We start from the raw sequence: 25,325 nt of genomic DNA, 5'->3' as shown, positions 1-25,325 counted from the left end.
TGCAAGTTCTGTTCAATTGTTATGATGTATGATACAATATTATAGAGTGCTATTTTTAAAAACAATACTTTTTTGGGAGGGGTGGGCAGGGCAGAACAGACTAATGGAATTTCTATTGTTTATTTAAATTTAATTATAACAAACATTTATTTGTAGTGAATAATAACTGTCCTGTTTGTGCCTACCACGCTACCATTTTAGTGAGCCATACAAAGAAATGTATAGTGATTCAAAATACAGGGTGTCCACTGTCCAATTTCAATCACACTTTTAATTAGGATGTTCATTTTGAGATGTGCAACTGGGATAACAGTTGAATTAGAATGCTTCATCTGACACCAAATGGCATGTGTGGAAACTTTGAGGGGTGCGTTTTGATCATCTGGTTCACAGTCAAATGTTTATGCTGTTGGTGCCCGTGAACTGGGACTCGTAGGATGCCAAGGCCGGGTTAGTGGGCAGGATCTTGATGGGCAGGTCCCAGCTGAAGGTGTCCACTTCAACGTGCTCGGCGCCGGCCCACACCGTCTCCTTTGACTCGTTCTGAAGCACGACGGGCGGCTCGGCGGGCTCCCGAGCGGTGACGAATTCAAAGTGCAGCCGCCACCGCAGGGTCACTGGAATGTTCCGTTTTGTTAAGTGTGGATAGGATGGCAATCATTTGTTCTTTATTTTCAGTTGGTAATTAATCAAAAAGTGCCAGAAGATGGCGGTAAAGCTCAAACTCGGTTCAACATAAGATGCATTGATCGCCGATTGAAAACGCAACGAACAAACGAAATACACATTGATGCAGGTTCGCTTGGCGTGTCGGCTCACCGATTTCCGTGCCGAAGCCTGGCGTGACGTTGAGGGGAACGGGGAGGGAGAAGTGGCTTGACGCCGTGTGCAGGCACGATTCCAGATGCCGGCCGTGTCCCGTCACGCTGAGAGGCTGGCCGGGCCGCCGCTGGTACTCTCGCTGAATCTCCTCCTCGCTCTGGAGGCTCACTGAATACTGGCAAAAAGAGGAACAAATATGCAAATATGGAGCTTTTTTTTTTTTTGCGTAAAATGATTGGCCACCAAAGTGCTCCAACCTGCAAGCAGGGAATGTCACCCTCGGAGAAATTGAACGTGCCGATAATGTCCTCTCCGAGTCTGTACATAGTCTTGAAGATGCAGAACTTTGCCACTTTCCCTCGCACGTTGGTGATGTTAAACATGTCTGAAGTCAAATGAATTTCATCTTCTTTTTTTTTTTTGACTTTATGTGAACAACCACGACAACTTACGAGGGCAGCGTCTTGACGTGGAGACCATGAGCATGTCAAGCGCTCTCTCCAAAGGTCGCGCATCCCTCCGGCTTGCTTCCTCTTCCTCCAGGAACGGGTTTGAGGGGGACACTTCCTCATCGTGAGTAAATAAGGGTTCTGGCATGCCTGGAGATCATAACAGGGTCAAAAGCAGTTACATCATCTTCTTGTATTTAAGTCAGTAAGTAAAATGGAACATATGGCGTTCCACAGGGTTCAATTCTAGGGCCTCTGCTATTTTCATTGTATGGTTGTTTTAAAGCACACAAGCCCAACATAAATAATAAAAAAAAATCTTACCTTGTAAAACCAAAACTCTAAAGGGAACTCTAAGAAGTTTGATTGGCGAGTTGACCCTCTGACACCCGATGGTTAGTTTGTAGACGTACTTCACGGCCTGGCCACGGAAACTGGGAGGACCGTCGACAGGTACGACCTCGCTGTATGAATCTGCGATACAAAACAAAAGCACATCATACATTTTTGTTTTTGCATCGTCAGCATTAATTGCATGTTAACGCACATGTTTTGCTCTCTCCTGGATCCAAGCAAAGGTCACAGAATAGGATTTTGGGTGGCGTGTCCAGAACACATTGGCCTCTCTCTCCTGGTGAAGACGGAAAGATGTTGCGTTAGATTTTCGGCGTGATACGGGAAACCGTGTCACTCCCTGACCTCTGCTCGGAATGAGGACTGTGTCGCTGTCAGCCTGGACGTCCTGCTTGTTGCCCCGGCTTGGCAGACTCACTCTGCTCTCACTGGTGTGAAACTGGCAGTGGATCTGGGCGCTGGCCCACGCCAACATCTCACTGGGAGACAATAAAAAATGGCAAATTAGTGGCGGGCCGTGCATTTGGTACGTGGACATTCTGGGTTCGATCTCCTGGGTGGGCTCCGCCGGTTACATACTAGCCTACATCATCTAGTTTAGTTTAGTTTTATAGTAGCAAGGCTGGTTGATTTTAAACTATGTTAAAACACAAGAATGGAGACGAATATTTAAGATTCGGCCTAATGGTGTTCATTGTTCACTAAATAATGTTTTACAACATTATTTGTCTCATGAAAAATATATTTTACATTAATACGGGCTTCTTGCGTGACCAGTAACAGCTCTTAATCAAATGCAACTGAAGCTTGCATGAAGTGCATTCTAATTTACCTGCTCGCAGAGGTGGAAAAGTGCGATATCGGGTTTCTGAAAGTGATGAGACACTCCATTAGCTCCCCGGCCAGAAACACGGGACCACGAGCCATGGAGGCCACCACCTCGATCATCTGCATGTGGGAACACGAACATTTATAGTTCGATTGGAACCACGGAGTAGATTAGTACAACGTAGAGACCGTGCACGGAAGTATGCTATGCTAAGCTAATGCAATTCCCACGTAAATCCAACACACACCTTGTCCCCAGGAGAGTATGCGTCCGGACAATATATATTCCGTTTTGGTCGAGATGCAAAGCAATCGAAATGCAGTCTTAATGCATCCACGTAGTTTCTAAGTAGAAACCATTTTCATCCCGACTTAGCATCGTTTACCTAGCAGTTGGTAAACAAAGTGTGCTCGCGAGGACGACCAAAACCTAACCATGGAAAAACAAACTCTCGGTAGGCCAAAATCAAAATAATACGATATGACGTATGACTTCTTAAAAGTACGGATTTATCAAACGCCACACTTGTAACCCTGTCGCACTTTTAAGTAATTTAGAGAACAAAACCGGATAAAATTACATGGAAGCTTTTTGGTTGGCCATCTAAAAACATCACGTGGCACACAAGTTACAGGCGGCTATGTTGCTATGGTAACTTTAGGGGTGTCATCTTATTATTTGTTTGTTCACCTTTATCCTCGGAGCGTTAAAACGTATTCGAACTTGATTGGTGGGATAAAAGATTTATAACGTAACACGTCGATGCTTGTGATAATACCAGTCGCTGAAAGAATATGATAACCAGTATGGGTAAAACTCCTTACGCACCCCTGTTTTACTTAAACATGGTTTAGCCGTGAGTGGTGGTCTCGATTTCTTGCTTGTTGTCAGACAGGGTTGTGACTTCCTGGCTATTGGTTTGTGCCAGCTTACATCGAGTTCTGCTCTGAACTGAAAGCTTTCTGTCCTGCTTCAAGGTATGTGCGCTTTGCATTTGCAATTATGCATGCAGTATTAATTAAAACAACGGGGAGGGGAAACACCGCACTGATACTCTTACCAACCAATTAAATTGCTGCTTTTTTCTGTTAGTCTCGTGCAGACTGACCGAAGCGTTTTAATGGCGCTCTTCGTCTCGTTGTAGGTGTCACCGATACATGTCGACGTCCCCCATCCCGCGACCGAACATCCGGCATCGAGGCTGCACAAAGATGCCCGGCCGCTAGTGTGGATTTTAATAACTATAATGGCGCCGGGGCCTCCAACTTAAAGGCGCCCTTATCAGCTTTTCGCCCCCTGACCCAGAAACGAGTGGAAACCGGTTGGTGTGTCAAAGAAATCCGGCTGATTCCATGATAAACACAAAGGGTTGTGGTGACAGCGTCATTTTGTAGCCACACGCTGCCTACTCTTCTGACTCATAACGACAACCGCAGCAAACGAACATCAAAAATGACTGAAGATTGGGGGGAGAGATCCACGGCGGAGCTCATGAGCAGGTATCTGCCCAAGGAGATGGGGCACGGGGTACCCACGGCCGGCTGGCGTATATGTTTAGCTCATGAGTTCAAGGAGAAGAGGAAGCCTTTTCAAGCGAAGGATGTGTCCCTGGCTAACATTGTGGATCACATTGGACTTGGAATCAGGTGATTTTATTTATCTTTCAAATATGGCTATATGGCTGGCGAGGTGCACAAATTATTCGCCAACTAATTGATTATTATATTATATTAATAGGCAACTATTTTTTGATAAGCAATTCATCGTGTTGAGTCATTGCTGTCTACGGCAACGGAAAACAACAATGATGTTTGTTGTTTACTTCTTTTTGTTTTCTGGAATAAAATTGGCTGCTCCCTTTTTGTGTGTGTGTGTGTGTAAAGGATCGGAAAAATTGGCAACGTTGACGTGCTTTTGTAAACTTCTTGGTTTGCAGCTACGCCAGTCCTTTTCAAATATGGGGGTGCACGTGACCTCAGGGAACGTTTTCTTCCCTCCTTTTGCTACAATAAAGTGTAATTGCACATCCTCTACAGTAGGTGGCAATGGCACTCTCATGGTCAGAATGTGAAAGGAGTATTAGCTCCTCTGTAGAAGAAGAAATGTTTTTCTCTTCCTGGTAACAAAAATTATTGATAAGTACCTGGCTACATTGTTTGTGGATGTCAGTAAACTATGAAAGATGCTAAAAGTCAATTAAATGAAACAAAAAATCATCATGTGGAAGTTTCTGCAACACACTTAAAGCTGGCCCCTTACTTTTTCAGTTATGCAGTTGAGCTTTGGTCATGCATATTGTAATTCCACGTGTCCCACAAAATGCACAGGAACCTGCTCCCAAGCTAGCTCAACTGCATGCTATTTATAAGTCGCAATTTCAAACACAACAACACTCCCTTGTCCACAAGGCGTGGTGGGTTTTGTCGCCATGGCAACAGTTAATCATTGCACTGGTTTGTAAAGGGGAACTATATGGTATATACGTTGTGGCCTTGGGAGATCACGGCAGACCAACAGCAGTCCTGAAAATTTGGCAACTTACCGTGAATAGACAGACGTCAAGGATGTGGCAATTCATGCATGTTTCTCAGTTTTCCTCTACGTTCACGCTGAGGTTTGTTTTCAGACGGCTGCGCAAGGAGAAAGCATAGGAAGACTGATTCAGGTCAGCGTTTGGGGCTAGATCCAGATCGGGTTGACAACAGTTGTACTTGTTCTCGGCCGACCCTGTGGAATAACAACCTGCCACGGCCTCGCATGGCACGTTTCAACTGGGCCCTTTGTGCGTGGGTGGGCCCTTATTGTATCCTCTGACCATCACTTGCATCATCATCGATTAAATTCAAAATCCCGTGTTTGGGCATAACTTAGTCCGTAACTTCGTAGCCATCAGCTGTTTTACTGTTCTCCCGGTGTTCAATAAGTGGCTGTGTTGACATACTAAATAATTAATTCAATAATTTGTGCGCTATATTTTAATGCTTCAAGTCATTATATTGTGCTGATCCTTCTGGTGTACCCACCTTGGCCAACGGGGGGCAGTGTTGCGGACATAAACACACTAACAGTCACCACTACTCTTACTGACTCAGTAAACTGTAGTTATTAGTTGTTGTTTTTTTAGAGAGGGTAACAAAGTATAGGGCTGTGAGTATTGTGATATGATCTGTCCACTGTTTGTGTTCAAATGTCCATTACTTAAAGGGTTATAATATGACTTATCAATATTAGCCTGGTGTTTTCCCTTGTGTTAGCATTAAGCTAGCTGGGGCACTTGAACAAAAGAGTGGCAGTAAACTGAAGTCCTTTTTTATTTTTATTTTAAAGGATTATCAAGTGTAATATATATATATATATTGTGATATGTTCTGTCCACTGTTTGTGTTTAAATGTCCATTACTTAAAGGGTTATAATATGACTAACAATATTAGCCTGATGTTTTCCCTTGTGTTAGCATTAAGCTAGCTGGGGCACTTGAACAAAAGAGTGGCAGTAAACTGAAGTTCTTTTTTATTTTTATTTTAAAGGATTACCAAGTGTAATATATATATATATATATATATATTGTGATATGTTCTGTCCACCGTTTGTGTTTAAATGTCCATTACTTAAAGGATTATAATATGACTAACAATATTAGCCTGATGTTTTCCCTTGTGTTAGCATTAAGCTAGCTGGGGCACTTGAACAAAAGAGTGGCAGTAAACTGAAGTCCCTTTTATTTTTAGTGTAATAAGTAAATAAATAAATATATATATATATATATATATATATATATATATATATATATATATATATATATATATATGGTAACTTGAATACGATTGTTTAGCCCTAGTATGTGTCATTAAAAAAAATACTAGAAGAAGGTGGTGTGCTTTTGGATTTTCCTCATGTAAAATATGTGCTCATCCAGGTATCTAAAATGGTGGTACAAAAAAACACAAGTGGAAAGGAAGGCGCCATTCATCGACATGTTTCGTGCACAGCCTCTGCGGCAAATTTACGGTGGGTTGATCCCGTCTCTATTGTCATATTTGTTTCATTAATGTCTCTTTTCAACTATGTATCTGCTTGGTCAAATTGCGTTTGGTAGGTGCCCCGCTTGGAGGTATCGGAGGAGGTACCATTACCCGAGGTTGGAAGGGGGAGTTTTGTCGGTGGCAGTTGACGCCTGGGATGTACCATTACAAGACTGTCACGGCTAATCAGGTATACATGCATGTTCTTGGTGGTACACGGAATGCACCTGTGTGTAGGAATAACCAAATACTGTTATTGATCTTTTTCAGTTTACTGTGTGTTTGCGCCGCGGGGGCCAAACGGTTTACCAACAGGTGCTCTCTGTAGAGCGCCCCCCGACGCTGCAAGGCTGGAACTGGGGCTACTGCGGCGAGTATGCCTTCTACCACGCCCTGTACCCCCGGGCCTGGACCGTCTACAACCTCCCGGGGCAAAACGTCACACTCACGTGCAGACAGGTTTCCCCCGTCATTCCTCATGACTACCAGGTATTTAGCGACCTACTTGGTGGCCGTGCTCCCCCCCCCCCCCCCCCTGAAGTAGCGTCTCCTTTCTGGCAGGATTCCTGTTTGCCGGTGGCGCTGTTCATTTGGGAGGTGGAGAACAAGAATGACTACGCTCTGGATGTCACCATCATGTTCACGATGGTCAATGGGTCCGGGCTCAAGGACGACAAAGGTGGGGGCCACTGGAATGAACCGTTTCATCTTGAAAAGCAGGGGGAGGCCGTGTCTGGAGTGTTGCTGCATCATTCCACAACAGTGAACCCTTACACTCTATGCATCGCAGCTCGAGAGCAGGTTTGATATTTTTCAGAGGTGGATTTTTTTGTACATGAGAATACAGTGTGAAGGTCCTTTTTTTTTTTTTTAAATAGCCAAACAGGGAAGTCAGTCATCAGACTGCGTTCAGTCCAAAGGGAACCTGCAGTGACTTGTGGAGTGACCTCATCGCTGATGGACGCCTGGATTCTCCGACGGGTCAGCGCCACAAGAGCGAGATGATATCACTCTTTAATTGGAGAATCACCAACCCAAAGATGCGTCTCTCCGTCCTACCCTGCAGGCTCCAGCCCGCCTACGCCCAAAGGAGAGAAGGTGGCAGCGGCGCTGGCTGTCGGCTGCCACGTGTTGCCACAGGGACGGAACACCCTGGAGTTCTGTCTGGCGTGGGACATGCCCAAAATCACCTTTGGGTCACGCGAGAGGCAGCACCACAGGTAAAGAAGAGAATACACTCTAAAGATTGTTGGGTCAAAAATAACACAAATTGGCTTCTTTCTTTTTTTTTTTAAAGACTGCTTTTTGGGTTATTTATAAATGGGCGGGGCTTTGTGGATTATTCATTTAAATCATTTTTTTTGTGTTACACTATAAAGAAAAACAATAGGGTCCAAATAACCCAAGATGGTTCCAAAAGGCACGTTTTTCATTTAAACCAACATTTTTTTTTTTAATTTAAACAATTTTTTTTGTGGTTAAATGAATAACCCAAAAAGTTGAGTCAGTCCCTTTTTGAACCATTTGACTCCACTGGGTGATACTTCTGTAAAATAATCCATTACAGTAATTGACCAGCGCTGCTAACATTTTTGGTTGCTTCCGAGTCAATTTATTCATTTAACTCAAAACGGTACTCTTTGCCAAATAAATAACCCATAAAAAAAACAAAATTGCGCAAAAAGCCCCCCAAATTGTTCTTTTAAAAAAAAATTTTTTTTAACACACCCCAAAATGTGTAGTTTTGTACAAAACAAGCCCCCAAAATTGGATATTTTGTGGGTTATTCATTTGACTCAAGTTTTTGGGTTAAATAAATAACCCAAAATGTTGGATCATTTGTTGTTAAATCACCCAAAAATTGGGTTAATCCCTTTTGAATCATTTTAGGTTATTTTTTACCCTAATGTTTTAAGTATATAATAGGGCTGGTTGATTATGGCCATAAAATAATCTATTACAGTAATTGGCCAGCGCTACTAACATGTTAAATCAAATTATTCATTTAACCCAAAATGTTACTCTGTCACATGAACAACTCATAACCCCCCCCCCCCTTTTTTTTTTTTAACACAAACCCCAACAAAAAAAAAGTTTTATACAAAACGAGCCTAAATTTGGGTTATTTTGTATGTTATTCATTTGACCTAACTTTTTGGATTAAATACAAAACCCAAAATGTTGGGTCTTTTTGGGTTACATCAATAACCCAATAAATTGGATCTGTCCCTTATTGACTCAATTTGGGTATTTTTATTTTTTTTTACCCAGCTGTTGAGTATAAAATATTACACCCCCCTCCCCCATTAATTTTTTTAAGCAAACCCCAACCAAAAACGTTTTATACAAAACAAGCATAAATTTGCTAAATATTGTGTAAATTTATTCATTTGATCTATATTTTTGGATTAAATAAATAACCCAAAATGTTGGGTTACTTTGTGTTAAATAAATAACTCAATTAGGTTGAGTTTTTAGACCCAATTTTTTTATTTTTTTTTACCCAACTGTTTATAGAGTATAAAATACATTTATATTTTTTGCTGAAATATGTTTTGTTATGTAGAAAGTGTGAAGGCTTGATAAGCTGTAGCTTATTTGTTTTCTCCTGATTGAAGCTGATTGAATAAATGAACTGAACCAAAAATGTATAATATGGCCGGGCGATATGACCTTAAAATAAATAATTTATTGGCCAGCCGCGCTGCCAACACATGTCCTTGCTGCAGTCAAAAACAAGTCAACTTGTTCTGCCCCAGGCGGTACACTCGTTACTTCGGGAGCAAAGGGGACGCGTCACCCTCACTCAGTCACTACGCCTTGACACGCTACAAACTGTGGGAGAAGAACATTGAGGAGTGGCAAGCGGCCGTACTTCACGACAGGTATTCACACAGCGTTGGCCCCTCAAGTTATTCATTAATTAACATCTGTAACGGATATTCTAGTTCTCTACCCTCCTGGTACAAGTCAGCCCTGTTCAACGAGCTGTACTTTGTGGCCGACGGTGGGACGGTGTGGACGGAACTGCAGGAGGACGCCGATGTCAGCGGCGGCGTACGCAGCGAAGACGGCGGCCTGCCCGCTCAGCCGGCCATCGTGAAAGAATACGGCCGTTTCGCCTACCTTGAGGGTGAACGGATCGAAAATCTACAATCAAGCCGATTTAGGTTTTCACTAAATATGAATCTCATGCACTGTTTTTGTCTCTCAGGTCAAGAGTACAGAATGTACAACACGTACGACGTGCACTTCTACGCTTCTTTTGCACTTATCATGCTGTGGCCCAAACTTGCCTTGAGTGTGCAATATGATATTGGTAGGATTGATTTCTTTTTTTGGGTGAGAGGTGGTAACGTTTCACTCGAGTCCCTAACTTGAATCTCTTTTTTAGCTGGCAGTGTGGTTCAGCAGGATGTAACTGAGAGGTTGCATCTGATGAGTGGCCAGTGCGCTGCCGTCAAGACTAAAAATGTTGTGCCTCACGATATTGGCGATCCAGGTACACGGAGGGAGGGCTGTCGAGTGACATTTATGTTACATCAAAATTGCACATGAAGAATAAAGATGAACTCATTCAGTGCCATTGACGGCTATAAACGTCAAAAATTCATTTGAACTTTTTCTATTAGTTCAACATTTTTTTCCCACTTTTGTTAACAAATATGAAAACCTAAACATTTTTTATTGTACACAGATATAAAAATTGTGATTAATCGTGAGTTAACTAGTGAACTCATGCGATTAATTATGATTGAAAATTTTAATCACTTAACGCCCCAAATTTTTTATAATCTTTTTTATTATTATTATTATTCATTCACTGCCATTGACTGCTATAAATGTCAAAAAATATTTTGAACTATTTCTATTAGTTTAACATTTTTTTCCCAATTTTATTAACAAGAGTATGAAAACCTAGAATTTTTTTTATTGTTCATTTTAACAATTTCTATTTAACATTTTTTCCACTTTTGTTAAGAGTATGAAAATCTAGGGAAAAAAATATTGTACATTTAGAACAGATATAAAATTTGTGATTAATCGTGAGTTAACTGGTGAAGTCATGCGATTAATTACGATTAAAAAAATTTAATCACTTGACGCCCCAAATTTTTAACAATCTTTTTATTGTTATTATTATTATTCATTCACTGCCATTGACGGCTATAAACGTCAAAAATTTATTTTCTATTAGTTCCAACATTTTTATGAAAACCTGAAAAAAATTATTGTGCATTTAGAACAGATATAAAATGTGTGATTAATCGTGAGTTAACTGATGAAGTCATGCGATTAATTACGATTAAAAAATTTTAATCACTTGATGCCCCAAATTTTTAACAATCTTTTTATTATTATTATTATTCATTCACTGCCAATGACTGCTAAAAACGTCAAAAATTAATTTGAACTATTTCTATTAGTTCAACATTTTTATGAAAACCTGAAAAAAATGATTGTGCATTTAGAACAGACATACAATTTGTGATTAATCGTGAGTTAACTGATGAAGACATGCGGTTAATTACGATTAAAAAATGTAATCACCTGTCACCCAACAGGAGTCAGTTGATTAAAATTTTTAATCGTAGTTAATCCTATGATTTAAAAAATTTCCTTGCAATTAATCGCAAATTAATCGCCCATTTTTTTAATGAATTTATGGCAGTGAATTAGTTAAAGGGGAAGTCAACCTTAAACATTTGTTGACAATAATATGTTATGTGACCTCACCAGTCTGAATAAAGTATTCTGGTTGATATTGTGTTAGTGGAATATGAGTTAAACTGCAAAATCCAACCGTTTTTATCCATCTCAGGGGGCGGCCATTTTGCCACTTGCTGTCGACTGAAAATGGCATCACAGTTGCTCAGGGCTCAGGCAACGACCAATCACAGCTCAGCTGTTTCCTGAAGCTGAGTTGTTGGTTGTTACCTGAGCAAGTGTGATGTCATTTCCAGTCGTCAACAAGTGGCAAAATGGCCGACCTTCTGATATTGCTAAAAACTGCTGGATTTTGCTGCTTAACTCGTATTCCACTAACTCAACATTAACCAGAATATCATATTTAGACTAATGGGGCTGCATAAAACATATTATTGTCAAGAAATGCTTCAAAGTTAAAAACGACAAACTAATGTCTCTTATTTTTTAGATGATGAGCCATGGCAAAGGGTGAACGCTTATCTCATTCACGACACGGCCTACTGGAAGGACTTGAACCTCAAGTTCGTCCTGCAGGTCTACAGGGACTATCATCTTACCCAGGACGGGCAGTATCTGCAGGACATGTGGCCCATCTGCCAGGTACAACTGTTTATGCTTTGTTATATTTGTCATTTTTTGATTGGGGATTGATTTTCAATCCCTGTGTTTGCTATGCTAGGCAGTGATGGAGTCGGAGTTGAAGTTTGACCTGGATGGAGATGGCCTGATCGAGAACTCTGGCTTTGCTGATCAGACTTATGACGGCTGGATAGTGACTGGACCAAGGTCAGAGGGAGAGGCCAAGCCTACTCATGTATAATGGATCGTATGGTGTTCCACAGGGTTCAATTCTTGAGCCTCTGTTGTTTTCGGCTCACCTCTGGGTTCCATGTTAAGAAAATGGCGTTTGTTGTTTCAAAGTGTTCTATAAATATTGAGTTGAGTTGGTTCAAGGTGAAGAGAGCCATCATTTCTCTAATTTGAAAAAAATAATTTCATTTTTCAATAAAGTGCTATGCTAACGGGCATCCAATGTAGATGGGACACTTCATAATCTTTGGCTTCATGTCTGCGCTGGGCAGCTGGGAGTAGGGATGAAGGGAAGGAAATCCCAATAGGAAAAGCATGACTTGTGTCAAAACAGGAAGTTGGGTTTTTTTTCCAGCTTGGACCGACTCAAATGTAACAAAAGCGCAGTCTTATTTCAAGATTGTATCGACGTCGCCTGAATGTTTTCTCTGTATTCTCGGTGTCCTGTTCTGCGTCGCAGCGCGTACTGTGGCGGGCTGTGGCTGGCGTCATTGGGCGTCATGTGCAAAATGGCCAGACTGCTCGATAAAGAGGAGGCGCTACAGCACTACAAAGACATATTAGACAGAGGCAGCGTTGCTTTTGAAAAGCTACTGTGGAACGGTAAGACCCAACATCTAGTGGAACCCTTGCTATTCCCAAGTGCTCAGAACCAATCCCTGATGGACGCCTGCCCTGAATATGTTTACAACTGCCTGTATTAAAACCTTAAATATATCCCAAAACACTTGTTTGAATTAATCTTACAATAAGGGATATTTTATTAGAATTTATGCATTTTTTTATGACATAGGCAAGTACTACAACTATGACAGCAGTGGGAGAGACCTCTCGAACAGTATTATGTCCGACCAGTGTGCTGGCCAGTGGTTCTTGAGAGCATCTGGGTTCGGAGAGGAAGACTTCCAGGTAAACTAACTTTATGCAAGATGTTACGGCATCTAGTTGTTGACCTAATTTCAGTTGTTTTTATTGTGCTAGTAGTGTAAAATATGATGAATGTAGTCATGTCAAAAACATAATTTTTTTTAAGTTTTGTGTCTGGAATGAAATATTTTATGTCCGTATTATATGATTCAATAATAAATAAAAACATAGTATTATTGATGGGTTTGAAAAGTTTCAAATTTTTTTCACACGTCTTCTCCCCATCCAGGTTTTTCCCAAAGCAAACATCCGGGCCGCACTCCAATCCGTTTTTGACTTGAATGTGATGAGCTTCAGCGGCGGTCAGATGGGTGCCGTGAATGGCATGCGGCCCGAGGGCGTGGCCGACCGCTCCAGCGTCCAGTCCGACGAGGTTTGGATCGGCGTGGTTTACGGACTGGCCGCCACTATGATCCACGAGGTAAATGTAGCAATGCTAACAGTTAGCCTGTCAATACCATTTTGCATTTTGTGTTAGCATAAAAGCAAGCATCGCAAAAACAATTGACTTTTCTTTTTTTCTTTTCCCCCCATACCTCCCAGGGCATGTTTGTGGAAGGTATGCGCACGGCGGAGGGTTGCTACCGCACTGTTTGGGAGCGGCTGGGCATGGCTTTCCAAACGCCCGAAGCCTACTGCGAGAAGGGCATCTACCGCTCGCTGGCGTACATGAGGCCGCTCAGCATCTGGGCCATGCAGCTGGCTCTGGACCGTTCACGTGACGACCGCCATGCAGGGAGCGGAGAAGGTGCAAATCAATGAGGCCCGACGCGGTCCCATTTGAAATCCCAAATTTCGATCCGTTAGGTTTGCCTGCAGCCTGCAGAGCATAGCGTTACTTGAATTCTGTTTTTCTGTGTCAAATCGTAGGCTGCGTGAGTTCCGACAACACCTGGTAAATTTGCACACATCATTTAAGTACTATATCTTACTACAGGTGCTTGTGAATGGTACATTCAAATAAGCTGTATAGTTATTTGAATGCTGTCCTAATTAATATACAATGAGAAACACATTTTCTCCTTTTTTTGATACGGAATTTGGTGCCTTGTTGCACACTAGACCATATTATTGTAGCTGAAGTTCTAAATGTTTTCTAACACCCACTTATGACAATCATCCTGAATAAATCACTGTATAGTAGTATATACCTGTACACTATTTTTTTTGTGTTGTCTTTCTCATCACAAGCAATTGGTTCATTGAAGTTGTGCTAGTGTAATACAAGCAGACATCCAGCAGAGGGCGACAAGCGCTCGTAGTTTTCTCATTGATTTTTCAACGTGCATTGTTCTCATACGTTTTACACGAAGTATCACATAAAAAAAACTACTTTATTTAGAAGTACCAACATGACCGGCATTAAAATGCAGTATAAGGTAAGAGTCGGACGTAGTTTCCATCAGGCTTTAATACTTCCTGTAAGCCACTGTAATACCATGCAGTAGTTTTACCATTAACACTGCAACTAAATATAGAAGAAGAAAAAATCAACTCCCATTAAAATGTAATGCACATATAAAAAAACTCACTGATGTAGTATTTCCCAACCTTAATTGATTGTGGACACATTTTACACAAAAATACCACATAAGTGGGCAGGTTAATGTACCTTCTGCCATCTAGTGGAAGACCATTTCATTGTTCTGTCGTTATAAGTCGCTATTGATACATAATGGAAGGATCCGCTAAAGGAAAAACATGCGATGGGTGGGTCAGGATCAAACATCTGCTCTCCTACTCGCTGCAAACAAGCCACACACATGCAGACATACTTCATTTCCTCTCTCGTCTATTTTTTTATTCCATTATTCCACATCCTGTCATTGTGTACATCCAGCATTGCATCATGAGCCAGCCCCCTTTTTTCTTCTTTAAATGAGTTTAGACATCTAAATGCAGCCTTTGGAGACTGTTGCTAAGTAACCTGCCAGCTGTCAATGTCTCACGATTTTACTTGTGGATGACCCCCCCCCCCCCCCATGTTAATTACCTCTAATAAAATGTTGTTTGCCAAAAATATATATTTTATCAATACAATTAAAAATATTTTGTGCAGTCTAAAAGTCTAATTCTTTCTTTTAGTTGTAGATTGTATATAAAACAATCTGGTTGTACACAGGTCTACTCCTGTATGGCGTAATCCAAGATGAGCTGAACATAAGAATATTGTACACTTTTTATTTAAATTAACCTATTAATATTTTCACATTTACTGTGAATAAAGGCAGGTCAGGGGGGAAATGGAACAAAAATCTATCTGTATTATAATATTTTATTTCGGAGCAGTCGCCGAAGGGCTTCCCGGAAGGAGCCGAGGAAAGCCGAACTCGCTCCCTCCCTCGCCCCTCTCCTCTCCCCTCCCTCTCTGGTTGTCTCTCGGTGGTGCAAGCAGCCATGTTGCGGTGATCTTGTTCCGGTATGAGGGCTGTCTGCTGCGCTTAGACGGCATTCGGACGCAGCTCGTCGCGTCCCCCCCCTAAAGCCTAGAAGCTGCAGTTTCATCGATCATGGATCGTAAGACCTGATTCGAACCTCCGGGCGGCCGAGCTGCTGGTGGATCGTCATCATCATCGGGTACTGCTGGGGCTTGGTTGGGTATATATCGGCCATACCGCAGTGCAGTGCGGTTGTGGTGAACGACCTGATTATTCATATGAACGCCTGAGACGCCAGGACGCCACTGGTTTTCGTGGATTTTGGACTTTGGTGGCTCGCTTGTGTGGCACCAGCCGCCGCTCCTCCTCCTCCTCCTTCTCCTCCTCCCCCTCTTCCTCCTCCTCCTCCTCCGCTGCAGCCTGTGGCCGCTTGAGCGCTAGCGGCTAGCGAACTAGCTCAGTTAGCTCCGCCTTGGAAGGAAAGTCGGGCTAGCTCGATGGGCTAAAAAAGAAAGAAAGAAAGCAGCCGAATAATACATTCTCAACTGGGCCATGTTCTCATTTTCCGTGGCGGCGTTTTTATTATTTGGATACCCCACCCTGGATATCTCGCTGGGGACGATTGTTTCGTGTGAGTTGGCAAGGTCGGGACGGGGACCTCGCCGGGAATAACTTTGGCCTGGAAGTTTTTTTTTTCGACCTGTATTTTTTTTTTTTTTACATTTCTGAAGGAGCTATTTGTGGAACAAAGAAACAATAAAAACACAGGGCTTGGTGATCACTTGGTTTTAAGGAAACAAACGGCGGCCGCTTGTCGTCAATTTCACTTGGTGTCGTGCTTGTTTTAGCATGCTAGCCACCTAGTTGTGACTTGTATGTTTAATTCAGACCATTAGCCAGCTTTTTCTTCCTTCGTCACCATTGACTCTTTTGAATGGTATCAATAACCACGAACTCCTCATTGTGGCATTGTTTTTTTTTGGGGTGTCAACAAACATGGGACGTGCGTTTGAGCTAGCGAGCTAACTGCTAGCCGCCGATGTGGGATCCAACTTGTTGATTCACGGGCTATCTGACGTGTTGCTAGCGGGCTAGCACTGGGGCCCTTTTTTCGTTTTGTACCAACACCGAGCTTAAATGTATAAAAGCCACTGAAGAGTCATTCTTTTGGGTCACTGCTCCCTTGCGCCTATTTGGATCAACAACAACAACAACCCACTTCAAGTCAAGCCAAAATGTCAACAAGGACCCCACTGGTGCAAGTCATTGAAAATTCCTCTGTGCAGGTAAGATCATCACGTCAATTAATGTACAAAAAATAATATAGCCATATCACAATTGCACACATTTCAATTCTATCCTGACACCAATCGTTCAATTTTAGGTCAAATGCAACATAGTTTGTCTTCTTAGGAAAGTGCCACTTCAACTCATTGTTTTTTTGTATAAACTGATATCATTGATAAAAGTATAATTTTCCTGTGACAAATATTTTAAATGTTATGTCTTTACATAATTTCTGACCAACTACTTCACACAAAAACAAAAGGTAGTTACAAACTTTCATAACTCCCCAAATCTCAATCCTCTTTTTAAAAGGCGGCCTGGTATCATTGGAAAGCATCCCAAACACAAGATACAGACAATGTATAATAATGATATACTTAAAACAGCTGTAAAGATGCACTGAAATGAAAATTCTTGGCCGAAACCGAAAACTCCGTTGGCATTTGTCATGTGAGAATCAGTTTGAATTTAACTGGAAGGTTATTTCGGACTACACTGATATTCAAATGAATTTGCTGTAGTGCAAAAGCATATCTCTATCCGGGCATCCATAGCCAGATGCTGAGCTGCTCAGTGTTTGTTTACGTAGTAGCCGTGTGGCTTGAGGTCAAAGCACTTTTTGCCCCTTAGCTAAAATGGATTGTGTGAGAACAAAGGCATACCCCCAATACATGAATTCTTACACTCTCAAGAAATAGCAATCCCAAATATTTTTGAATTAACCCTGTTTTTGGTCATTTGTTGTTGTATGTAATCATCCTTTCAATCCAATTCGTTGCTTCTGCCACACAACAAAAGTATGTGTTACTATCTCATAAAGGCCATGTATAGAAAGGCGTGAGGTCTCAAAATACACCAAGGACGCAAGAGTTTTTTTTTTTTTTGTGATGTAACTTAGTGGTCTCCAGATATTTTTAACTTCTGTTAAGAGAGACCAGGCTTTTTAGTTTGTGTTGACCTTGTGTTAACCCTGTATTCTATTGTAACAAATGATCTCATTTTTTCAGTCGTAGTTACCATCCATCAACATCCCAAAAATCATCACTTGGTAATATCGTGATTCAAAAGAGAAATGTATATTGACATTTTTTTCACAACAAACCACATCACATCAATCGCTCTTATTCTCTCATTGATCACAAAGATTGCAAACAGGAAGTATAGCCGAACGGACAATTGAATGAAATGCGAGAAAAAACACAAAATGGAGCAAAATTGCCATTTTTTGATGACTGCAGAGTGCAGGCAGTAATTTACTGGATGATCTGGCAGTCACACACACATCAATAAGTAGCCGGGTGCACTGAAAAAGCGCGATTTGAACACATTGTCCTCATTCACGCGGTGAAAAGAAGACATGTAGTCACGTCACCAATTAATAAAATAATTACCAGAAAAGTAAAAGCCTGCAGGAAGAAGTTGCCGCGATGCATTTCATACTTACAAAAAACAAGCTAAAATGTAAAATAACGCGTTTACGAGCAATCTCACGTATCAATGTTAGCTAATTTAATATAGCCTGTAATAAGCACATTTCTACACAAGCTGCCAACGGCCACCACACCAGTCATTCAACATGCAGCCAACTCTACACTCTTCATTCACTGACACCCACGTCACTCACCTGGCTAAACCCCTTCTTTTAGAGCCATACACATTCAGTCGTAGGTACTGCGGTATTCTTCAGAATGGCAACTCAAGTCGACAAAAATAATACTTGCGCTTTGTGTTTAATAGCGTATTTGCCATAGTCAATTTTGAATGTTTTGGGGGAAATGTAAAACTCTTTTGCTGCCTCGTCGTGTTTGTTTACCTCTGCTTGAGTATTTTTGGCGGATTGCACCCCAGAAGCATGGACTTATATACATGAATGTGTGACTGTGTATAGATATTAATACACACGATGACCTTTTTGCCATTGAGACAGAAAGTTACGTGAAAACGCTGCAAAGAAATCAAGCATATGCTGAAGACAATCCATTCCCCCGTTCGAGTTATTCTAAACGTGTTTATATGAACCAGAATTCGGGTTGCCGAAGGAGTAAAGTAGGGGTCGTTTCTGGTGTCAACTTGATAGTTACACGTTTCTTTGGCAACTGTGGTTTAAAGAGAATTCCGGGTTTTGAAGGAGCTGGGCCTGTTGCTGCAGTGATTTAAAAGTTCATTTGATTCAAGGGCAACAAAGGTAAAGGCAGAGCTTTGAAATCCATCCAATGACGAGGAAGCCCCAGATACTAGATCAAAGAATGGCTAAACACAGGAAGAGGAGCAATTTGGGTGGCCCCAGGAGATTAGGGCGAGATGGGAAGGAAAATTTATCAGATGCGCAGCTGGCTGTCAATCACAAATGTTCGATACCGGTACCACGACAGATACCTTCAGTTTGATACCCGTTGCTGAAAAATACTCTTTTGGATGCCAGTTCTCCCGAACAGAAAATTGCTTTACAAGATTCTGGTGCTAATTTAGAATTTTATTGTCCAGACCTGATATTGGAACCAGGATTCGAACTACCGACGCTTTGGTCACTGGCTGACCCACTCTACCAAGTGAGCCACAGTTAAACCAATTTCATCTGCAAATTTCCACATCCACTTAAAAGTCTGTTTTGTTGCTGGCTAAGGAGGTTTTTAGCAATAATTGCTTTATAAAATGCTTTTATTGACCAATTGAAATATATGCGGCATAATATTTAACAGTGCCAACTGTTGTGACTCTTAGTATCGTTTGGTGCTGCCATTTTGGCTAGCAACACACTTGGCAACCAAGTTCAAGTGAGCTCAGCCGTTTACTATTTAGTGTCGGTGTGTGAGGAAATACGGTATTTCCTGTTTGACAATGTTCTCCAGTGTCTCCTGAAAGAGGCCACCGGAGCTCGAAATACAGGTCTGCCCCTGACGTCATCCTTCATCTCAGTGTTTGGGCACTCGCTCGCCTGGCACACCGACGTGATGGCTTTGAACTACTCGTTTTTCTAAACAAGGCCATTTCCTTAATCGAGAAGTTCCGTCCACAGTCTCGTCCTAATTCAAACACCCAATTATAAGAAATGTCCCACGTCCAAGGTGTGTTCGAGTTTCAGTCGAAAGTCATACCTTGTTTTTTTTTTTTTTTTGAAAAATGACCCTTTGTCCATTTTTTGGGCCAATAAAAAAAAACAACATAAACAACAAAATTGGATTGAATATTTAAATTCAACCTTCCACTGTTCTTGCCAACCGCGTTACAACAAAAGTTTGTCACGGCCCGCTTTTATTCACGCTCCCGTTGAATGAGTCATCGCACGACGATCCGTAGCGAACGGGCCGTCGTTCCGCCCAGGAAACGGTGAATTCCGCCTTGCTCCTTTAGCAGCGCAGTCGCTAGGCAGAAGAGCTGAGAGAGAGAGCGAGAGAGACGGACGGAGCTAGCTCGGGTCCTAGCAACAGAGAACCTGCCTCTTGCCGAAACACACATGCGCATTCATATTTGTTCTCACCATCGCACACAGTAGCCCTCCTTCAGATACACACTCAGTTTGTGTTTCACTTGACTGGAATGACATTTTAATTGAATGAGCTGTGTCAGCAGCCCTATTAATTGCCGCATGAACAGGTGCTGCAGTGAGGCGCGGGGGCCTGTGCTCCGCATTTGTGTGTGTGTGTGTTTGTGTGTATAGGATTGTCTAAAAGAGAGTGCAGCGTAAAACAAGCCTTTCCAGTTGAGTGGAGCGATAGGTGTGGCTGCACACTGTTCTGTTGACCTGCGTTTAGAGAAGCGTGGACTTTCCTCGCCGCCGCGACGCCTTTTGTGCCTCTACGGTTGCCATGGGGAAAAAAAAAAGTTGAAGTGGCTCAATGTTGTTTTTTGTTATGAACGCGTATGATCGGTCCGCTAAATAGCGACGCAAACTAGGCAATGTGTGGCCTAAAATTGGCCTAAAAATTCAAACATCCTCCTAGCGTGTGCCGTTAAACTTGAATGGGATCCCGTAGGAGGCTGCTGAGCTATTTTAGAGGGGCATGAACACACAAAATAATTAATAGAGGAAGACAACATGATACACAGTGAGACAATAAACGATACAGTACCAAAATGGTAGAATTGCGACACGCCCCATTCCAATTCCCAGAGTTTTTACCTCCAATCCAGCTAAAGTCTTTTAACTCATTCACTGCCATAAATTCATTTAAAAAAAAGAATATAAAAAATTAGGGGCGACAGGCGATTAAAATTAATCGCATGACTTCACTAGTTAACTCATGATTAATCACAAATTTTATATTTCTAAATTTACACAAAAAAAAAAACAATTCTAGGTTTTCATACTCTTGTTAACAAAATTGGAGGACATTTTTCTAAACTAATTGAAATAATTAAAATGAATTTTTGATGTTTATAGCCGTCAATGGCAGTGAATTAAAAAAAAAAAGATTAGAAAAATTTGGGGCGACAGGCGATAATTTTTTTTAATCGTAATTAATCACGTGACTTGACTAGTTAACTCACGATTAATCACAAATTGTATGTCTGTTCTAAATGTACAATATTTTTTCCTAGGTTTTCATACTCTTGTTAACAAAAGTGGGAACAAAATGTTAAACTTAATAGAAATTGTTAAAATGAATTTTTGACGTTTATAGCCGTTAATGGCAGCGGATGAAAAAAATGTCTAAAAAATGTGGGGCGTCAGGCGAATTAATTGCATGACTTCACTAGTTAACTCATGATTAATCACAAATTTTCAATCTGTTCTAAATGTACACTAAAAAAACATCTGGGTTTTCGTACTCTTGTTAACAAAAGTGAGGGGGGAAATGTTAAATAGAAATAGTTAAAATAAAATTTTGACTTTCATAGCCGTCAATGGCAGTGAATGAGTTAAGATTACAGTGCAACCAAAATTAATGTAATTATTATTATTTAAAAAAACATAAGTCTCAACTGAATTTTATGCAATTTTTTAAAATTCCCGTTGAAGATGAAGAAGCCCCTTCTATGACGCCATCCCCAAATTGCACTTACACCGCCTTTATTTATGCAACCTGGTGGGCTAACACATTCAAATAGCTGGTAACGTTACATTCGTAACATAAATGGCGTCCAATCTGACTTTTTAAATCTGAACAAAGTCCAAATCACTTTTCAAGCAGCTCTGTGGTTTCTGGCTTTAAGCCACTGTCACTGTCTGAGCTAGATATGATGATGTCATCCACACAAGCGTCATGATGATTGGTTGGAGTACACATGTTGGCCAAATATATCCTACCATCAGTAGGCCTGTCACGATAGCACATTTTTCATATATTTTACGAAAAGCTATCACAATAAATGATAATATCGTTTGTTTTATTTTTATGCCACTGATACGGTGATGAAATTCGAGTTGTGCTGTGCTACTTGTGCCATATGGATACTCGCATCTTGGGGTAATCCACTTCAAAAAGCCCATTCACACCAAACTGACACCGACTGCGACACCGGCATGCTAAAGTTAACCGCCTGCGTGGAGTGTTTGCACAACCTCTATTGCCATATTTCATGCACGTGAAGAGCGAGCACTTCTTGTGCATTTCCATGACACGTATGGAATACGGCTTTACATTCACGGCTTATATGAACCAAAAATTGCACGTTCGTGATGCTCAAATTGCAAGTAAAGAACCCCACGAGTGTCAATACCACGGCTGTTCAGTTAGCTTGACCTAAATCTGAACTTCATGAATTGACAAGTCATGACTTGTTTACATTTGAGAATCTGCATTTTAAAGGTAGTGCGGCAACTGTTTTGTTTCTGAAAGAAAATGGTTATGCTTTAAATTTTGACTCAAAATCTACCACTTATGCAAAAATTGATAACTCTTCACATATCACAGTTTTGCAGTATCATGGTATTACAATTACAAGTGCATGCTTCATGTGTTAAGCCAATAAAAAAAAAAAAACACGTCAGAAGATGTGTACGTGTATTTTGTTCGAGTGTGTGCGCTGCGGGTGGTGGTGGGGGTTTTGCCTCGCCTGCAGCTGCCCAAAAATGAAGGAAGAATCGGTGTACAAAAATAGTCCCGGCATGAAACATGACTAAAGAACTGAAGAAAGTAGTATTTAGTGCTCTACCCCCCCCACCGCACTCCATTCCCCATCGAGTGAAAAATGAATTATTCACTGGAAAACTGCCACAATGTCATTTGTTATTTCCTCACATGTTCCAATTTGATTTTGACGTTTTATAAAAGGTTTCAAAAAGTCGTATCTGCGGTGACTGGCCGGGTTAGCAATCATGCAGTTGATTGTACGTTACTACAGTCGAGTCTTGCTGTTCGTGCAGCTGTTGTCATTCTGCTGTGGTAAATCCAGCACTGCCATCACTATAGTGCTACCTTGATTTACGAGCCCCCCAACTTACATGTACAGTTAATTCATATTGTAAAATGAAAGAAGAGCTCGTGATATTTTCCACTGGTGTTTATAATACCAGAGGTCTGCAATCTGCGTTACTGGGGCCACATGTGGCTCTTTAGTCCTTCGATTGTGGCTTTCTGTGAATCCCAAAAAAAAAAATCAAAAAAAAAAAAAAAAAATATATATATATATATATTAGATTTATTTTTTTTTTTTTTACATATTTTACAAATTAATTATTTAGACAAAACAAATTAATAATTCAAAAAATGTCAGTCCAATATTTTTAAGCTGTCAGAAAGAGACAAAAGGTAGATGAAAAAGTTTATAAAATTACTTAAAATGTTACCATAAAATGTCCAAAAAGGAAGAGGAAAATTACCATAAAACCTCCATGAAATTGCCCAAAAAACGTCAAGAGAATTGAATAACAAAGGCAGAAGGGGGGATGTTCAAACATCCTTGACGTCCTTTTATTGGGGTAGCTTCCCTCTTTCTTTCTTTTTTTTGTCTCCTCAGACAAAACTTTTCAGTTGTTCGGGCGTCAACGTTCAAATTGACTTATGTCATCGGAAGGGGGAAGTGACGTATGCCGTCAAGCATTCAGCACATTTATAGTTTTTTTGTGTGGCAGTGTTCCTACCATCCTCCTCAAAGTTGCTTGTTTCAGTAAAAATGATACAGACCCCCCCCCCCCCCCTTCCTCAGGCCAGGACCATTCAACTAGTTTTAAGTCAATTTTCCATCAGAAGAGTTACGAAAATATTTTTTTAAGGTTCAAAAGTTCCTTAGTGAGATTATTAACATAAAATTAAGTTTAGCATATAAAAGTCGTTGAACCCCCCCAAAAATTGTTATTCATGTAAATAGTAATTTTTCTCTACAACATTTTTGTGCAATTATTCTCTCGTAGTTATTACTGGTTTGTCCCTTTAATCTAACAATTTTCATGTAAAATAACATGTTTTCGTGTCTTGTAAAATGATGCCCCCTCCCCACCCTCATATTACACGCATTAGTGATTTCATCAAATTTATACAGTACTTGTTCTCTTTTACATAATTTTTTATTTTTTATTCCGTGTAATACTATATTATTCATGTAGGAAAATTTTTTTTCTTGTAATATTACACATAAAATTAATTTATTTTGCGTAAAATGTGTTGGTTTTTTTTTTCCTGCAGGAAATCGAAAAATGGGAAAAAAATACATATTTTCATAATTATGACAATATTGTGATTGTTACTTTTTTTGTTATACGCTTTGAAATTTGACAGAAAGGAAAAGTCTAAAAATGTATGTAACAAAAAAATCTAAAAACAGAAGACGAATGTACGTATATTTTTGTGTCATAGTGCAACTCTAATTAACTCTTGGGCGCTCACTAAATTACATTAACACACTTTTTTCTTTCCACACAATGTTCAAATGTTTTGCGCCTCCAGACCGATTTTTTTGTTAATTATTTGGCCTCAAATAACCCCTGATAGAGTCGGTGCAATTATTGGAATAAGCATCAAAACGGGAAGAAACCGGACTCGGCTTGGTCTCTCTCTTGTGTTACAGTCGTGTTCACGATGACATTGTCTCCTACTCCCTCGCCCGCACGCTCCAAAAATAAAACTCATTTGCTCCACCCTCACACACGACCGCATAAGGATCTCCGCTTGGCTTTGGGATTGAAGCAACCGCCAAAGATGAAGCGCTCCGATTCCGCTTTGTCCGCGCAGGGAAGCACAATGAAGTAATCATGGTTATCCCCGTTTCCCAGGGCCCTAAAAAGTGTGGTAACTCAGAAAAGGAAGATCTCGCTTGCGGTCTGCGGCTTATCCGCAACACTGAGCGAGCCTCTAATTTGTCGTGAGATGATTACGCAAATAAAAACACTCGTTGGTGTGGAAAGGGGCGTTCAGGACAGTGCGATTAAAAAATAAATAAAAAAATTGGTGTGTGTGATTTGTGCCACTCTCCGTGCCCGCCCCATGCTTGTCGGTGCATGCGCGCCTTTGTGTTCACGGGATACGTGTAGACTTGTGCCTCTGTGCCTGTTTGTGTCGGGGTTTTCCCGATCAAGGGATTAATGGCTCGTCAGAGGATGTATATTGTATGTTAAACGTTAACCACGGGAAAAGTAGCAGCAGGAACAGGAAATGTGGACAAGCTGCATTTCCTGGTTACTTTTTGTCAAGATCAAGTTAAGAGGAATACAATGTAGTGTTGCCAAATTAGCCACTTTTAATTCCTCTATAGTCTTTACGTTGTGTTCCGTTTGACAAGAAAGGAATTTTATTAAGCCGTGTTCACACACAAAATTTCATGGCACAGCAGGAAGCTTACAAGGTGTATAACATTTGT

General features: G+C 40.9%; 3 protein-coding genes across 7 annotated transcripts in view; 2 read left to right on the top strand and 1 right to left on the bottom strand.

Moving 5' to 3' along the window:
- Nucleotides 1-251: 251 nt before the first annotated feature.
- On the bottom strand, nt 252-3,068 carry rgp1 (GP1 homolog, RAB6A GEF complex partner 1). The gene is made up of 9 exons (XM_077544800.1): nt 2,702-3,068; nt 2,458-2,573; nt 1,971-2,104; nt 1,819-1,902; nt 1,596-1,745; nt 1,275-1,421; nt 1,080-1,207; nt 820-997; nt 252-617 (listed from the first exon to the last, which is right to left on the bottom strand). Exons 2-9 carry the CDS (start codon nt 2,571-2,573, stop codon nt 394-396), a joined length of 1,161 nt encoding a protein of 386 aa, XP_077400926.1. The 5' UTR covers nt 2,702-3,068; the 3' UTR covers nt 252-393.
- Nucleotides 3,019-14,085, top strand: gba2 (glucosidase, beta (bile acid) 2). Its single transcript, XM_077544793.1, has 18 exons — nt 3,019-3,431; nt 3,599-4,100; nt 6,372-6,463; nt 6,552-6,667; nt 6,748-6,966; nt 7,039-7,278; nt 7,356-7,458; nt 7,544-7,697; nt 9,237-9,362; nt 9,426-9,610; nt 9,692-9,796; nt 9,872-9,979; nt 11,636-11,787; nt 11,867-11,973; nt 12,458-12,600; nt 12,791-12,906; nt 13,154-13,345; nt 13,468-14,085. Exons 2-18 carry the CDS (start codon nt 3,907-3,909, stop codon nt 13,684-13,686), a joined length of 2,571 nt encoding a protein of 856 aa, XP_077400919.1. The 5' UTR covers nt 3,019-3,431; nt 3,599-3,906; the 3' UTR covers nt 13,687-14,085.
- A 1,204-nt stretch (nt 14,086-15,289) lies between these two features.
- The window catches only part of LOC144035248 (serine/threonine-protein kinase MARK2-like), a 33,882-nt gene continuing 23,846 nt past the window's right edge, over nt 15,290-25,325 (top strand). For all 5 annotated transcript variants that reach the window (XM_077544799.1, XM_077544795.1, XM_077544798.1 and 2 more), the window contains exon 1: nt 15,290-16,588. In XM_077544799.1, the coding sequence (XP_077400925.1) occupies nt 16,538-16,588 (51 nt within the window). In that variant the 5' untranslated portion in view covers nt 15,290-16,537. The remainder of the gene's footprint in view (nt 16,589-25,325) is intronic.

Source organism: Vanacampus margaritifer, chromosome 15 (genome assembly GCF_051991255.1).
Source record: "Vanacampus margaritifer isolate UIUO_Vmar chromosome 15, RoL_Vmar_1.0, whole genome shotgun sequence".
Classification (NCBI taxonomy): domain Eukaryota; kingdom Metazoa; phylum Chordata; class Actinopteri; order Syngnathiformes; family Syngnathidae; genus Vanacampus; species Vanacampus margaritifer.
This window is presented reverse-complemented; position numbering and strand designations above follow the sequence as displayed.